At 44.7% G+C, this 16218-nt stretch overlaps 1 protein-coding gene across 2 annotated transcripts in view; it reads right to left on the bottom strand.

Annotated features, from left to right (window-relative positions):
* DNAH9 (dynein axonemal heavy chain 9) overlaps positions 1–16218 on the bottom strand; it is a 1527051-nt gene that overhangs the window by 1061081 nt on the left and 449752 nt on the right. For both annotated transcript variants that reach the window (XM_069654516.1, XM_069654515.1), the window contains exon 33: positions 3073–3200. In XM_069654516.1, coding sequence (XP_069510617.1) covers positions 3073–3200 — 128 coding nt within the window. The remainder of the gene's footprint in view (positions 1–3072; positions 3201–16218) is intronic.

Here is a 16218-nt window from a genome sequence, read left to right as displayed (position 1 = left end):
AGGAATGTGCCTGGTCACAGGAGGACTTCAGAGACAATTTCCTAGCTACTGCAGAAGTGGAAGGGAGCACTGCAAGGCAGAACCAAAGCCCAGGCAGAACAGCACGATTTTGTAGCTTCAACAGCAAAGAACCATGCACAAGCGGAGCCCATGGAGGAGCCTTGCCCCAACCACAGAAGAGGAGTGGCACAGCAAGACGAATGACTGCGGAACACAGTGAAGGCACCGACCAAGTAGCTCTAGCAACATCGAATGCCGACACCTTCCTGAATGCCCGGCCAAGTACAAAAAGGTATGCATGCAGTGGCCCAGAGAGAGACACTCACAAGCACTCATCAAGGGGGAACTCATCGAGAAGCACAAGAGTGGGGAGGAGAGAATCAAGAAACCCTGGAGTGGGTTTGGGGGGGCGCTTGATGCCCCAGAATGGGAACGAAAGTACCATGGCAAACCCGGAAGAGGTAAGAAAGAGTGTAGGAACCCTAGAGTGTGGTAGAGAGAATAAAAATGTCCCAGAGTGGGGAAGAGAAACAAGAGACCCTGGAGTGGGGTAGAAAGCAGCAAGGTAGCCCAAAGTGGGAGAAAAGGAATGAAAACACCTGCATGGGGTAGAGAACCTCAGGACACCCCGGGTTTGGAAGAGACACCAAATATAACCCAAAACTCAAGGGGGAGGGGAGCGGTGGTCAGAACAAGTTTCCTACACAAAGAGACTGCCTTGTCCACACGGGTTGAAGACAAACCGTGAGAGAAGGATGTGCCCTATATGGGAAAGACTTTAAAATTAAAGAACTGTAAAGAGCTGAACAGAGACTCTGTGGAAACTAACAAGGGGAGCCCCATTAACCCATGGTTATTTTGGCCAATAACCATAGGCACGGCCTCTGATGAAAATGTTGAGGCCAGGAGCTTTTGTAATTCCTCATCAGGGGAGTTTCCCCAAAGCATTTCTGTTTGTCAGTTTGTTTTGTCTTAGTGTAAGGGACATGGTAGGTCAGAGTAGGTTTCAGGAGAGAGGACTGTGTTGTTATGTTTGGACATCCTGACAAGCATTCTTGTGCTCTTTCTATTAGAAAAGGGCACAGTTTTAGAGTTTAGTGAGAGAATAGGTATTCTTGACCCTCAAAATAAAGCAACTCAGAGGAAAGTATTGCTCTGTGTCTTTCTACTGATTCTGGTTTACCACAGCTCACAGGCTGACACTTGTATGTTAATTCTGTGCTCTTACCAGTCACCATACTATAACCAGATATGGCGTATTCTGATAGATTAACCTGCCACCAGATTGATGAGTCAATAATTACAACCTTCTGAATCAGAGGTGCAGAAGTTAAAAAGTTACCTCTGGCAGATGTGACTTTGGATCACAGCAGCTGTCAGCAATGAACATGTCACCTTTACAGCTGCCTTGTGCCACTGAAGACCAGATGCTGCAGTTATCAGGAGGCTGGTGCAGCCAGGGCACATGTATGCTCTACGTTTATGGCATGGACTTTTATAAAATGGGATCCGATTACCAGACTCCTCTCTCAGAAACGGAATTACCTGCATCATTTTATATTAATAAAAATCATAAAAGCTAGGGCTTTCACATTCTAACAGACAGCAATCCATCACAACATACATGGTTGCTTCTTTGTTATTCATTTTCAACGTAGTCCAGGCCATTTTAGGCTTCAGAGGCATTAGATCCACAGCACCAGCTATTAGTTAAAGAAATGCACATAACGAAAAATGGGGGCTGAATTGTAGGAACATCTAAATGACTGTCACAGAGCTCTGGAGAGACTCATTTTCAGAGTCACCCATCATTTTACAGTCAAGAGTAAATAAAATAGACACTTTTCCTACGGCCACCAGGAGCTGTCCAGCTGATACCGCTGACCAAGGGGTCACAAGGGCAGCAAATGGAAGGCAGTGGTGGTAGCTGTTGAACTTGGTGACTCTCAAGAAGGGCTTTCATTCATAATGGTCATGTTCTTCACACTTACATCCAGGTCACAGATCCTTGTGCCGTAGGCCAGAACACCACCAACATATGCCTGGAATACCTGATTGACTTGTTATCATAATGACCATATGGTTTCATTTATAATTTCTATTGCATTTAATCTGAATCACTAATATGAGAGTCAAATATGCCATTTCAGATAATAAAGCACACATTACACTGGACCGAATATGTAAATAGTTCCCTCCTCTAGTTTTTCATCCCCTTTCAAGATCAATTTCTCCCCGGTCTCATTACAAGTATTGCGAGGTTCTGCGATTTTCTGGATGGAATTACTGCAAAAAGACATTTACCGCTAATCCGGCAGAATTACTGCCATATCACGCTGTTTTGATGGACATTTTGGAGTCCATAGGACTCTATAGGGATTTGTTTCAGATTTACAATAAGCAGTGAATCCCTTGCCGTCAATCTGCCGATTTCATTAGGTGAAGAGGAGGAGTTGCCCCCAACTTCCCACTTTTGGTAAACCCTCCACTTGACAGCCAAACTCGGAGGTGGGATCAGAACTACTGCCAAAATGGCCCACAGCACCAAGCTCATAATGAGGCTCATTGGTAGGTTTCTTTCCGTTTAGCAGCAGACTGCTTTGCCTACGGTATTTGCCTACTGCTGTTAGCTGAGCATTCATCATAAAATCACGGTACATCCCGCGCCATCGGCCGGGCGGCAAATATCCAGATTCTAAAAAGAGTTCCATGAACTTCCCTGAAACTAATTCATGATGGCATCCTTCTCACATTTCTCCGTTATGTTATTTTAATAGAGTAGACACATTACCATCCTTGACGATGTGCCATAAATAAAGTTGTTTACTGAGCACTTTTTTAGGAATCATTAAACAAAGTGGAAAATGAACATAACGGCTAATCAAAGACGGAATTAAATGCCTGATTGAAATTGCAACGTGGGTAAATCTTTATAAAAATGCAAATAAGTTCAGAACTCTATGGAGGACTTGCACATTTTTGGTTCATTATTAGAACTTGATTAATGCAGTGTTCTCCTTAGGTGGCATTTTTTTGGGGTTCCGAGACCTTAAGTCGTCATCAGCACTTTACCTTATTGTCATCCATGACCGTGTTAAGGGACTCAATCCACATTGGGTCGATGTCGCCATCCAGCACGATCCACTTGGGTCCATCGTGTGTTACATTCGCCAGCTCACGCATGATCGATGAAAACAGCCCTGAAAAAACAAATTGAATATGGCTTACTAAATGCTTATATTCAGCCTATCCACTGGAAATGGTCATTTGAACAGATTTGCCTCAAACCTTCATAATTATGCACATTAATTTGCTCATTGTTAGGTTATTGTGCATTTTTATAGCGCCTTGTATGCCATTGGTATGATCTCAAAGCGCTGTGGGTTGAACAACCTCGGGGACCGTAGTCTAGGTCAGTGGAGAAAGTAGGGTAGTAAATAGTGCTTGGGTGCGCTCAGTATGTGTGCAGCCAGTGCAGTAATGCGAGGCGTGGTGCAGTGGTTCGGTGAGATCAGTAGAATGTGTGCAGCAGGCCGTTGACCTCAGGGTCTGCATTCTGGTGGTACTGGAGCTTGTGTATGAGAATATTTGTGCTTATGTGGGGGTATAGCTGCGTTCTAAAGACTGTTGAAGTGTTCATGGAGGTGTGTAGGTATGTGGGCAGCTAGGCCGAAATCAATCAAGGGGTATAGCTGCATTCTATTTGTGAGGAATTAGAGCATCCGCACCGGGAGAGTGCGCTCGCCTGGGCTTTTTAGATTTTTTAATGATGAAAATGAATGATGAGAGACCAACCGCCGAGAAATGTATACAGCCATTCTGCACCCATTTAATTTGCTTCCCTCACAAAACGCATAGTCACGTGTACTCTGGGAAGACACAGCCTACAGGTGTCGTCTTCCCCTGTCATATTCAGCTGGAATGTGACAACCCAGGGTACATCAAAGCAGTCCAAGAAGAGCAAAGGCACACCTTCCTCCAGCCATGAGCAGCCCAATTTAAATATAAAAGGCTCCATGGATCTGCATTCCTTTTGTCTACTCCAGCTGGTGGCTTTGCATACTAACTAGCTTAGCGGCTTGGTTCCCGGACAGACAAGAGGAAAGGCGGGGCTAACACCCCTTTGTTATGCCTTGTGTCAACTTGAAGCTAGTTCCCACCTCTCTGTATGAAAGGTAGTGAATGGCCTGTCTGGGTCCAGCAGCTACCGTAGGTGTCCCTGCAGAGCAGACCCTTTTCAGAGGAGTGAAGTATGTGATTTGGAGGGGAAGACAAGAAGTCTGCTCTCACCACATACTTCAAGGGAAACCTGCGCTTTTAATCAAGAGTCTCAGAGGGCTTAGTTAACCAGAGAGACACTTTGATCTACAACAAACAGGAAGAATGCTGGGACTTATCATGCATAACAGAACATTGAAGGTGAGGCCCAGGATTAGTCCATTAAGGTAGGCTTAGCCTGAACCAATCACTGGGGCCATTTTGGCTTTAAAACAGGGCTCACTCCCTCACTTAGTAGATCATCTGACTACTTTGAAAGGAGTAAAAAGGACTCCTTTGGACCCCGGCTGAAAGTACAGTCTACCTTCCATCTTCCGCCAGTGAAGGACGGCCAGGTGTTCCAAGAGGGAAGCAAGATCCCTCCTCTAAACATCTCCCAGGGAACAGAGGGAGATACCAGACTCAGAGGACCCGCCCAGCATCTCCAGAACCCGTACCCAGCCAGCATACAGCGTGCCCTGCTAGGTTCTGCCAGCAAGCTTCCTAAGTGGGAAGTGCTGCAGAGTCTCTGGACAAAGGACAAGGCTGTTGCCTGCAAACACTCTCCTTAGTTTTGGGCCATCCACCTTGAAAGGACGCGAACCCTGCGAAGAAGCTACGAGTGCCACACAAGCATCATCCAGCGTACATCTTTTAAGGACATTATCAAGAGAGTCGAGCCCTCAAACCGCATCCGGCTGTACCGCTGACTTGTCACACCGCAGTCACAAGAGCCGTCCGAGCTGCCACAACCAGCATTCCAGATCCGTCACCCAGCACAGAGACAATGATCTTTGGCCCCGAGCCGCCACACCGGACAGCCTGCAGATGTCCGTACAGCCTTACTTGCCGATCTGCCTGCTGCCTGGTACGCGCAGCTGCCTCCCACCACTAACTCAGTCTCAAGGGCTGCAAAGCACCCTGGAACTGACTCAACACTGTCAAGCACCAAGAACTTCTTCAGCACCAGGTACATTGTGTTTTTGCCCCCCTGGTCCTTCTCTGAAAGCCCATAGAGAGTTATGACCCTTTGCCCTTTTGGTGGTGGAACCAAATAACTCTTTTGAAACTGTATGTGCTCTGTGTTCCTTTACAATGTGGGTAGTATTTTGTAGTGTGCTAGAACTCTCTGTTGTAGTAATAATAAAAATAATAAAGTAGATATTTTTATACAACCTTGACTACACAGTCCCTTTTATCATTGGATAATAATTGTATTTTTCGCTGTGTCGCAACTAACCAGCAATCCACGACCTTGCAGAGATAAGCCTGCCACTCCGCCCACATTACAAAATTGGACAAGGGGGTGAGGTCTTCTAATTCACTTGTATTCCAATCTGTTTGCATCCCTTCTGGTGTACTAGACGTGTGGGTTTGATTGATGGTTTGGAAACCGATATTCATCCCTGGACCACTGATGCCCCGGAAGTGGATTTGTCACACTATTGTTTGTTGGTGTAGAATAGAGAGTGAGCATATCGGTATGTGTGCATGTCTGTGCAGATTGGTCGGGGGGGCCCCTATTCCTGATTATCTTCCAGTGCCTGCTGAGTTGAACATATCTGTTCTAGAGGTTTGGCGCATTAGTTCACTGAGAGAAATTCTCTGTTTAGTGTGGAGTTTGTCCAGATTACCAGGCTTGAGGTTGTCAATCCCTGCATGGCAGTGTTATCAGAGTTGAGTTGCCCTATTCTTAATCTCTATCGGGTTAAGCGGATTTCAGGACTTTGGTCATCCACGTGTCTTGCTGAGTCTGCCATTGTTTAGTGAATGACACCTTCTTGTTGCACAGTTGCATCCAGTTCTATTCTAACAGACTTACGAGTACCAACTAGATTCAATGACTGGTATTCAGTGTACCCAACATCCCACATCAGCGGTCGTCCAAATTCATTTGAAGAGTCTGGAGTTGCTTATAGGATTACACCTTTCAGTGTGCATTTTGTTCAGTTGGTAAAAGTACAACAAATAAGGTTGTGTAGAATGCAGTAAGTGAATAAGGCAGGGGGACCAGTTTTTCAAAATAAAAACTGTGACAGGCCACCAATATGAAAGTAGGAGTACAATTTGACAATGTCTGCCAAGGCTGCACTTTCATGAGAAATGTAGTGGTGGGGAATTCCTGAGAGTCAAACTTCATATAAACTGTGCAAATGCTGTGCTGTGGCTGTAAATGAACAAGGGGGAGGGAGGTCCTGGAAGTCTCTCTGCCAGACATTAATCCTGGTAACGAGATCCTTACCCAGATTCTTTAGCTCACTATCTTTCACAGAGGAGAAATAGCCAAAACATATCAGTCTTTGTCCTGCCATGGGACAGTCCAGCACCGAAATGCTAGGCAATTTTCCTCTGAACAAGAGTACCAACAGCAACCCCAGACACGTGTTTCGGTCTGGTTGGACCTCTTCAGTACAGTGGAGCTGTGCCTCTCTAAGAATAGTGATCAAGGGGTGCTGTGGCTGTAAAGCATGTTAACAGAGGGCAGAGGGCTCCTAAACTAAGGGCACAGACAATCACTGGATTGCTCCCAGAGCAGTCAAGTGGCCATGAGATGTCTATGAAAAAGAGAAGGCAGAGTTTGCAATGGCGTATTCATATGCAGATTACATTAATCACTGTGGCGTCTACCGTCATCCAACACTGCAGCTGCAAGTCAGTTGAAAGTGAAACAATACTGACCAACGCCTCAGAGAATAATGGTACAGTATGTTACTTTCTATATGTAAACTATAAGACATAGGGTCTTATCACGAATTTACCATTACTACTTGTGATACGCATGCAGTAACATGAAGGGTCACATGATACTGCGTCACGCAAATGCTTGTGTCTTTCCCCATTTCATAGTCCTTTGCACTCCATGGGGAATCAAGATATTATCACACGCAGTCAAATCACATGTGACAAGGCTTTTGTGTGGAGGACATTTGCAAGTGGTTTTCATGAGTTTCGGTCATAAACCTCTGAATGTGGCAGTGTGATAAAACATGCAGAGTTCTAAAATACTGGATGTTTTACCGCTACCGTCTACCTCATAATCAGGTCCATAGTGAATGACACATATTGTATTTGAAAACACAATGACAATCTCACCAATGCATCAGAAATTCAAGGAAGTGAGGTCTGATAAAGGAGATACAGAGTCTGGACTATTTTTATTTCAACTGGACTAGCTCGCCTGAGCCCACTGTCATCCGGATATTATTTCATGTTATTCTCCTGTAACCATAGGTGTTATGCGGTAAGGGTTTTGGTTTAAGGTTTGAGGCTTGAGTCTTTATGTACTTGGACTCAGTGGAGAATTAAGTGTAGGGCTTGCACTTTGTGGGGTAGGGTTTAAGGCTTTGTGGTCTAGACATGTCTTATGATGGAAGCTTTAGGTTTATAAGTATACATAGGAACTCCAGTTTTAGGGCTTTATGCGTAGTGTTTAAATTTAGGAATTCATGATTAGTAGTTGAGCATTACGTTTTGGTTTGTAGACTCGAGATTGGGCTTCAAAGCGTACGAAATATGGAGGAGGATTTGAGGTTTATACTTAGTGGTCTAGAATTCCGAGATATCTTTTAGGTTTAGCAAGTTTCTTAGCTTAAGGTTTAGGATTTTAGGCTTTAGCCAAGTGATTTTAACATTTTGGTTTATTCTAATGTTTATCCTTCAGGTATTAGGGTTTCAGTTCCAGAGCAAAGGTGTTGGATCTAGGTTTGTGTGTCTGGCTGTCAGGTCACTGCATCTCTGCCTCTGGCTGGTGCTGTCTGCAGACCTGCAGGGGGTCGTCTACCATCTCCACAGAAGACCCTGAATCAATATTTAACATTTCCTTCCATAAATCTGTATTTCCGAAAACATGGACTTCCATTCCCATAAGGCACCAGGAAGATACCTGGAAAACCTGGCAGCCCAATCTGGAAACTCTTTTGGAATCTGTGTTGCATGCACACTGGCTTCACTGTGACTGCAAGCACATAGACCCTGTTCAATGGACTGCAACATTCAAAATGCTATGGCAATTAGTGTGGTTTTGTTTCAATACCAAAACTCCTGGTGTTTGCCAGCATTGGATCCTCTTTCAAAGTCCATGCCAGAGATTCCCATTTACCACACCTGTGACTGATTGTGTGCAGCTCCACCCTGGCTTTCCTCCCTGCTAGCACTGCTTATAAGCTGCCACTCCCTCAAGTTTCCTTGTTCTTGCATCGCGTTCAGAACCCTGTGCCACTGTAACTTTGTAATCTCGCTCTGCCTTACTGACTTTGCTTTGCCTGTGACTTCCCCTCTGCAGTCTTACTCCAATTCTTTAAGTCTTATTCCAGTACCCTGCTCGGTTACCCTGAACCAGTACCCTGCTCAGTTATCTTGTCCCAGTATCCTGCTCAGTTACCTCGTGCCGGTATCCTGCTCAGTTACCTTGTGCCAATATCCTGCTCAGTTACCTTGGGCCAATATCCTGCTCAGTTACTTTGCACAAGCTCCTTGCCTCTGTTACCTTGTACCTGTACCTTGTACCTGTACCTTACACCAGTTCTGTACTATAGTGTTCTGCTTTCCTAGTTTCTGCTTTCCTGTTCTGAACTCTTGTTTCCCTTTTGGGGGTCTTAGTGTCTGGTAAGTGTTGTATGGTGTTTGCACCTGTGCCTCTGTGTATTCCTTTGTACAGAGATTGGCTCCTATACCTTAGAGAGCAATATCTGATTCCTTGTACAAGCACTGCGGTAACAGTATCCAGTCAAATCTTCACTCGCGTGCAAGCCAAAGCGAGCTGAAGTGGTTGGTTGCATTTGTGAACAATGGAAAGTAGCACTCACGTGTGAATGGAAATGTCTTTTTTTACTCGCGTGAAAGGAAATACTGTTGAAAGACATGGTTAAACCCTTAGCCTAAGAAAAAGTGGTTGCGTGTTTCTTAATGAGCAAGAACGAGCATTTTCGAAAGACCATTGTTACACATTTAAAGCTTGTTAAACTCTAAGAAGAAGTGATAGCGTGTCACTTATCAAACAGATCAAGCGTTAGGAACACTGTTTTTAAACACTTAAAACTTGTTAAACTTTATAAGAAGTGGACACGTGTGCTTAAAATCATTTCCCAAGCAAAGAGTGAACTTTATCTCTTCGGTCAAACAAAAAGGCATTGTTCCTAAAAGAAGTAAAGTGTTTAAAATTGCATCTGCAGTTGGAGAGAGCGCAAACATTGCCCAAGCCAAGAGTATTCCCTTATGGAGAGTAACAGCAGCCTTTCTCAAAGCCAGAAACTGGTCTAACCATTGCCATAGAAGTTTAACCTTGCCCAAGATACATTGGTACACGCATTACCTAAAGCCAAGAGAGTGTCACCTAGGCTTCTGTGCAGATATGTGACTGACAATGGCAAAGAGGTTGAGGCAAATTTGGGAAACTGAAACCTTGCTGCTTATATAAAATTCTGAAGTTGTCGTGGTTGTGGACAGACAATAGAGGCAAAGAGGCTGCCCCTTATGTAGAGATATTCAGAGGAAGAGTGCCTAGCCTATTTTAGGGTGTTGCAGTGCCTTAAAGTGAAATTTGTCCTAACCTGTCTTTCAAATACAAAGTACTGAAGCTGTTGTGGTATCTGTTGGTTGTCAGTGGATGCAAGAATGCAGTAGTCCCAATGAAGAGGAATTCTATGGGGCCAAGGAGAATGTCTGAATGGTAAATCATGGTAGAAGTACGGCTGTTCAATTAGAAGCGACAGAACTGACAAGTCATCCTGACACATATACCCATTATGAATTCTTACTTGAATATACGACTCATTATTGTTAACCAAGACTTTTGTTCCATTAACATCCTAGAAGTTGTATTTCTTTTTGAACTATGTCAAGTCTTCTTGAATCACTGGAAGTGGAAAAAGGGCATTGTGGCTGAGGAAAACCTTGATGCTATTCTGAGAAAGTGGAAAGTCTTTATTTCATCAGAAGAACTTGGGTTGTTGTTGGAACTGTGGCTGACAGATCTAGACTAATATTGACTTTTCAGGAACTGAACTGAGACTTTACTACCTATGTGGATTTCATTATATTATTTTGCTGAACATTGCAGAGGAGTACATCTTGAATCCTGTAGAAAGGAGTTCACCCAGGTTGTTAAACGGTTATTAAGATACTACAAAAGTTACTGTTGAATTGCCCTATATTTTATTTTGTATTTGATGTTTAGTATGAGGAACAAATCTCCTGTGTTAGAATGTTTCCCCTTAGTTTTGTTAGGTAGGGAAAACCACAGCAGAGTAGGGAAAGTGAGACATTTTGATATCATTGCTATCCTAATAAAATGTCATATTTTGAACAAATATCAGACAGATGTCCGCCTCGCATTACAGACCCCTCACACCGCCCTCTAAAATCTACTTGCTCTTACCAACGGAGGAGCTGTAGGTACATCATCTCAAAATAGAGATGTATGTAGAAGGTGAAGAAGAGGCATGCAGATTCTCCTCCAGGTGGAATACTTATCTACAGATGAAATCAATACATCAGTCCATACATCAGAACAGCTAAATCACACTCACCTCAGGGGAAAAAGAGAGCTATGTCTAAATTGGTCCATCTTAGCACTACGTGAATCTATTCACACTGCACCATCCCAGTGGCCTCAAACCCTACCAATAGTCCAAGCATCAGAATTGAAGTTGGAAAATGTGGGTGCCATATTTAACTTTGACCTATTCTTCAGCCCTCAAATTCTCCACTGGTTTCCTATTGAACAGAGGATCAAGTTAAAAATCCTTGGCTTAACATCGAAGGTCCATTGGAGCAATGAGGTGAGTTACTGAGGGTCTGTTACTGCATCTCTGCTTGCTGTTTATGCTCCATCGCCTCTAATACAGTGTACCACACTTTAAAAGGTTGGTGAAGAAAACATGACAGTACAAATTACAGAGAAACAGAGTATGATCAACACTAGTCTGGCAAAACTTTAATTTATATTTAAAGATTGTGATACCTTTTATTGGATTAACTGAAGAATCTATGCATAGATGGAACAAAACATTAGCTTACGAAGTCCCAAAGACCTCTTCATCAGATGCTCTGCAACATCTGATGAAGGCCTGTGGTACTTGGTAAGCTAATGTTTTGTTCCATCTCTGCATAGATTTTCCATTAGTCCAATAAAAAGGTATCAAAATCTGCAACTTGTATGATTTCAAAACTGACTAACACGGCGTCTAACTTTATACTTAAAGAAAGGTTAATTACGGTAGCTACAGGTTCATGCCAAACTAAATGAATGCAATGTAAAGTTAAAAATAGGATGGCTTCTATTTGGACATGTCGGTACTCCTTCAGGTGTATAGGTTCAATTCACAATCATTCCCCTGTCCTGGGACTTTTTATTGTCCCTCACACTTCTTTCTGGTCTTCTTGACTGATGAGGTGTATGCATATGCTTCTCATCGTCTGTGCTGGAAGGCCAATGCTCCTTGATCTTTTGGTCACATGCCCTGCACACTAGGTTTCCATAAGATTAGACGCTGGTGTACGGTGGTAATTGGCAAAGCCCCAACATTTCCAACAGGGGGCTGGTATTCAGAGGTTACCTAGAGGTTTAACCTGTGCTGTCCTGCCTGCGCATCTTTGCAAGACGCTGTCTTGCTTTATCAGACTCCATCCTCCCTCTCTAGCTCCTTGATAGGTAGCAACTGTTTCATACCTAAAGAGATCTCGTTTGCATGTTTGGTCTTCTCCTTTCTACTCTGGCTCTCCTCTAGAAACTTGACACCTCACCACATGAATGAACCTCAATCCCTCCAAGCATCACCCTGATCAGGCATTGAGTTTGCCTCCTCCGAGTTCTCAAGCACTTTTTGCTCTGTGCCCCTGTGGCCTTTCTCCTGGAGTGATGTCTGTTCTTCTGTCAGTTTTCTACATCAGTAGCTCCTTCCAGCTCCACACAGGATGCTGTCACTCTCTTCCTGCTTCCATTCTATTTTATACACTCTCTCTCCCTTGCCTCCTGGCCGGTTCCACCATCCTTCTTTACACTCTCTCTCTCTCTCTCTCTCTCTCTCTCTCGCTCTATTGTGTTCTCCAAATTCCACCATAATTTTCCTTCTCTCGTCCCACTGGTTATCTCTTCCAACCTCCTTTCCTCTCTTCTGCTAGTGGATCATTGAGCCACCTCAATATGTCCTCCTTCCTCCTCTAGGATGTTACCTTTCTTCTTCTCCTCCTGGCAGATCTGTTCTACCTCAAATCGGTGTCTGGGACCAACCTCCTCCTTCCTGATGTTCCTCTTACCATCTTTCCTTTCTCCTCCTACCTCCTCCACGTTGATGTTCCCTACACTCCACCTACCTCTTCTCCAAGGCCACTCTCTACCTCCTGTTCTCCATCCCACCTCCTTCCTGCATGTTTTGTGGCCCCTTTTGTCTTCACTACCTACCTCGGCTCCTTCCACTACCATTGTGCCTCAGACCTTGATCTGGTCTTCCTTCCTGCATCCCCTCTTCTGCCTCCTTTTAGTCTCTCCTCAGCTCTGTCTCCAGCCCACTTCGCTGCTTGCTCACTGACGACTGATTGCCAAGTATATACCGGTGTCCTCTGCTCTTAAATTGTCCTAGCCACTTCCCTTTGGCTGCCTTAATTGGGAGTGGGGACACCCAAGTCGGGTTGGCCTGCTTAGGGATTGAGCACAGATTCTATCAAAACAAAAAGACGCCTGTTTTTTAATGTGCTCCCACGGTGATGTGCACAGAGACCGACCCAGCATCATTTTATGCTCTGTCACCATCTCGGATCTCGTGCATGTATACGGGAGGCTACCGTGTAGCCCACCGCATGATCTCGCTCACTGACTGACAGCAAAGGCAAAGGTTGTGCCCTAGATGTCTCAAGGAAAGCCCCTGTGGTGCTCACCAGTATCTGTAAGACTCTAAAAAGCTCTCCTTGTGGTTTGAGAAAAGAAAGAGACTATAATGTGCATAGTCACGAGTGTAACTATTCAGACTCTACACAGGGGTGCTTCACTTTACCAAGGCCACATGTGACTGTCATATCACCCTGAGCTCTGCTACACAATATATCAATTAAATGTTGGGTGCCCATTTGAGGACGGAAATCAGGGAGAAATACTGGTAACGTCCTCCAATTGAAGTACATCATATCTTGAAATACATTCCACAGTATGCAAGAATATATCCATAACGCTCAGACAGATGTCCTAGATGTGGCACCCAACAAAAAGACTTGATCCACTTGTCATGGTACTTCCACACTGCTCAGCCCTTTTGGGTTGAGGTGCTTAGAATGGTGAATGGCTTAATTGAGGAACTAATGATCCTTTCCTCCCGGATGAGCCTTTTGGGGTTGAATTGAAAGGTCACTAAACAGCAATGTTTGTGCGTATGCTTGAAGGTTTGTGGGTATTTAGTATTTTAGTATTTTATTTATTTCTATAGCGCACCAGGCCCAGGGGCAACCGGGCGCTTAACTTAGTTACAACAAGATGAAAGCATGACAAGGCAATGTGACAGAGTATTACAAGATTATTACAGGAAGATTTACAAAATTTACAAAATATACATTCAAATGAATATCGATAAGGCAGTGATTTACAGGATAGTTAATAAGGGATGCAGAGTAGGTCAAAGTGCAAGTAGGGCAGTAAGCTGGTATTAGCAGTCTTGGGCGGATAGCCATGCTTTGGTAAGGTATTTGAATTTCAGGAAGGAAGGTTCTGCTCTAAGGTCATTGGGGAGTGAGTTCCAAAGTTTGGCTGCCAGGATGGGGAAGCTGGTTCCACCAGATCTTTGGAGATTAAAGCGCGGGATGTCAAGGCAGTTGGCTTGGGCCGCTCTGCGAGGTCTGGTGGAATTAAGGAAAGAGAATCTGTTTGCCAGGTAGCGAGGGGCTTGGTTGTGGAGGCATTTGTGTGTGAGAGCCAAGGACTTCAAGGAGATGCGCTGTGGGATAGAGAGCCAGTGCAGGTTGCGCCTGGTGTCAGATATATGCTGGCGCCTAGGAATGTTAAGGGCCGCTCTGATCGCATTGTTTTGGACAATTTGTAGCTTGTTTAAGTTGCGGAGATTGGTACCTAGATAGAGGGCATTACAGTAGTCGACCTTGGATAGTACAAGGGTCCTGGCCAAGGTTACGCAGTTGGCAGTGGTTAGGAACGGGCGACAGGCGGTGATGAGCTTGCAAGTATGCGCTGCTGCAGATGAGACTGCATTGGATTGTCTGGTCAAGGATAGGGTTGAGTCGATGTAAATCCCTAGGTTTTTCGTGTCCTTAGCAATCGGGATGGTGTTCCCATCAATGGTGAAAGACTTGAAGGCAGGGTCAAGTTTAGTGAGTTTTTGTGGTGAACCAAGAATGAGGAGCTCTGTCTTTTCATCATTTAGGCAGAGGCCGTGCTGGGCCATCCACGCTTGGATGACCTGGTAGATGGCGTTGATGGCAAGGGAGTCAGTTGTGTAGTCTCCTGTGATGGGGATTAGTATCTGTGTGTCGTCAGCGTAATTGGTATACGTGACGCCCAAATGGTCCAAAATATCAAAGAGGGGTTTGGTAAACACGTTATATAACGTGGGCGAGACACAGGACCCCTGAGGCACACCACAAGAGACCGGAGCGGGTGGTGCGGCCGCAAGTGGGGAGAACACACGCATTGATCTATTATCCAGGAAGGATCTGATCCAAGTGGCGGCATTTTCTGAGAAGTGTGCGGCTGATTTGAGGTGATGGCAGAGAATTTTGTGATTGACAAGATCAAAAGCAGCAGAGAGGTCCAGGAGAAGTAATAACGCCAGTTTGCCTTTGTCTTTGAGATCTTCGATCTGCGTTTTTAAGTCAATAAGGGCGGTCTCAGTGCCATGGCGAGGCCGGAAGCCTGATTGCCTGAGTCCCAGAAGTTTATTTGATTCAAGGTATTCCTGAATTTGTAGGTAGGCCGCGCGGTCAAGGATTTTTAGTAAAAAAGGTACAGTGGTAATTGGTCTGTAGTTTGTGGGTATACTGGGATCCAGGGTAGGTTTTTTCAGAAGCGGGATGACCCATGCATCCTTAAGATTGTCCGGTACAATCCCAGAGCTAAAGGAGGAGTTGATGAGCGTAGTGATGAAAGGTGCTAGGTCGTGAGCAGCTTCCTTAATAATAGGTGCAGGACAAAGGTCACCCTGACAATTGGACGGTTTAAGGCTAGTGATAATCTTTTCCACTTCGAGAATGGAGAGTGGAGAGAAGCTAAAAGGAGTCAGAGAGTCTGTGATAGAGGGGTTTATGGTAGGTATAGGGATCTGTAGAGGGTTGGATTGAAGGCTAGATTGTTTGTTGTTGATTTTAATTTGGAGAGTGGCAATCTTACCTAGGAGAGCTTCTTGGATTTTGGAGCACCAGGTGCTATCTTTGGTACATGTGTCAGGTGGGGTAACAGGAGTTTCAAGTTCTTTTAGGATTTTAAACAATTCTTTGGTGTTAGATTTGGCTTGCTCGATGCGTTTGTTATATGTGTCTTTTTTTGCCTGGAATATAGCTTCCTTGTAGTTAAGGGTGGCCAGGAGTACGCGTGATTTGTTAGCTAGAGAGTGATTGCTTCTCCAGTGGGATTCTGCAATTCGTTTTTCTTTGCGTAGTGCTCTGAGATGGGGTGTAAACCAGGAGTTTAGGTGGGCTCGAGGTTTAGATTTTCTCAGTTTCGAGGGTGCAATGGTGTCTAAGGCTGTAAGCATGGCCCGGTTGAAAGTGTCGACCAGGGCCGTAGGGTCAGAGCATGATGGATCCCGAACATTAAGAGCTGGAAGGAGGAGGGGGAGGAGTCTATCGCAGGTAATGTTGCGTTTGTTACGGGTGGCTATAGCCGGGGCAATGTTGTGAGGGAGGCTGATAGGTTTGGACTCAATATTGAATGTAATTAAGTTGTGGTCTGTCCAGGCGCACTGTTGGTTAGAGGTGATGTTGATGGGACAGTTGAGGGCGGCTAGCCAGTCAAGGGTTCTGCCCTTG

The sequence above is a fragment of the Ambystoma mexicanum genome, chromosome 3q (genome assembly GCF_040938575.1).
Source record: "Ambystoma mexicanum isolate Mex_15411 chromosome 3q, UKY_AmexF1_1, whole genome shotgun sequence".
Taxonomy (NCBI): domain Eukaryota; kingdom Metazoa; phylum Chordata; class Amphibia; order Caudata; family Ambystomatidae; genus Ambystoma; species Ambystoma mexicanum.
This window is presented reverse-complemented; position numbering and strand designations above follow the sequence as displayed.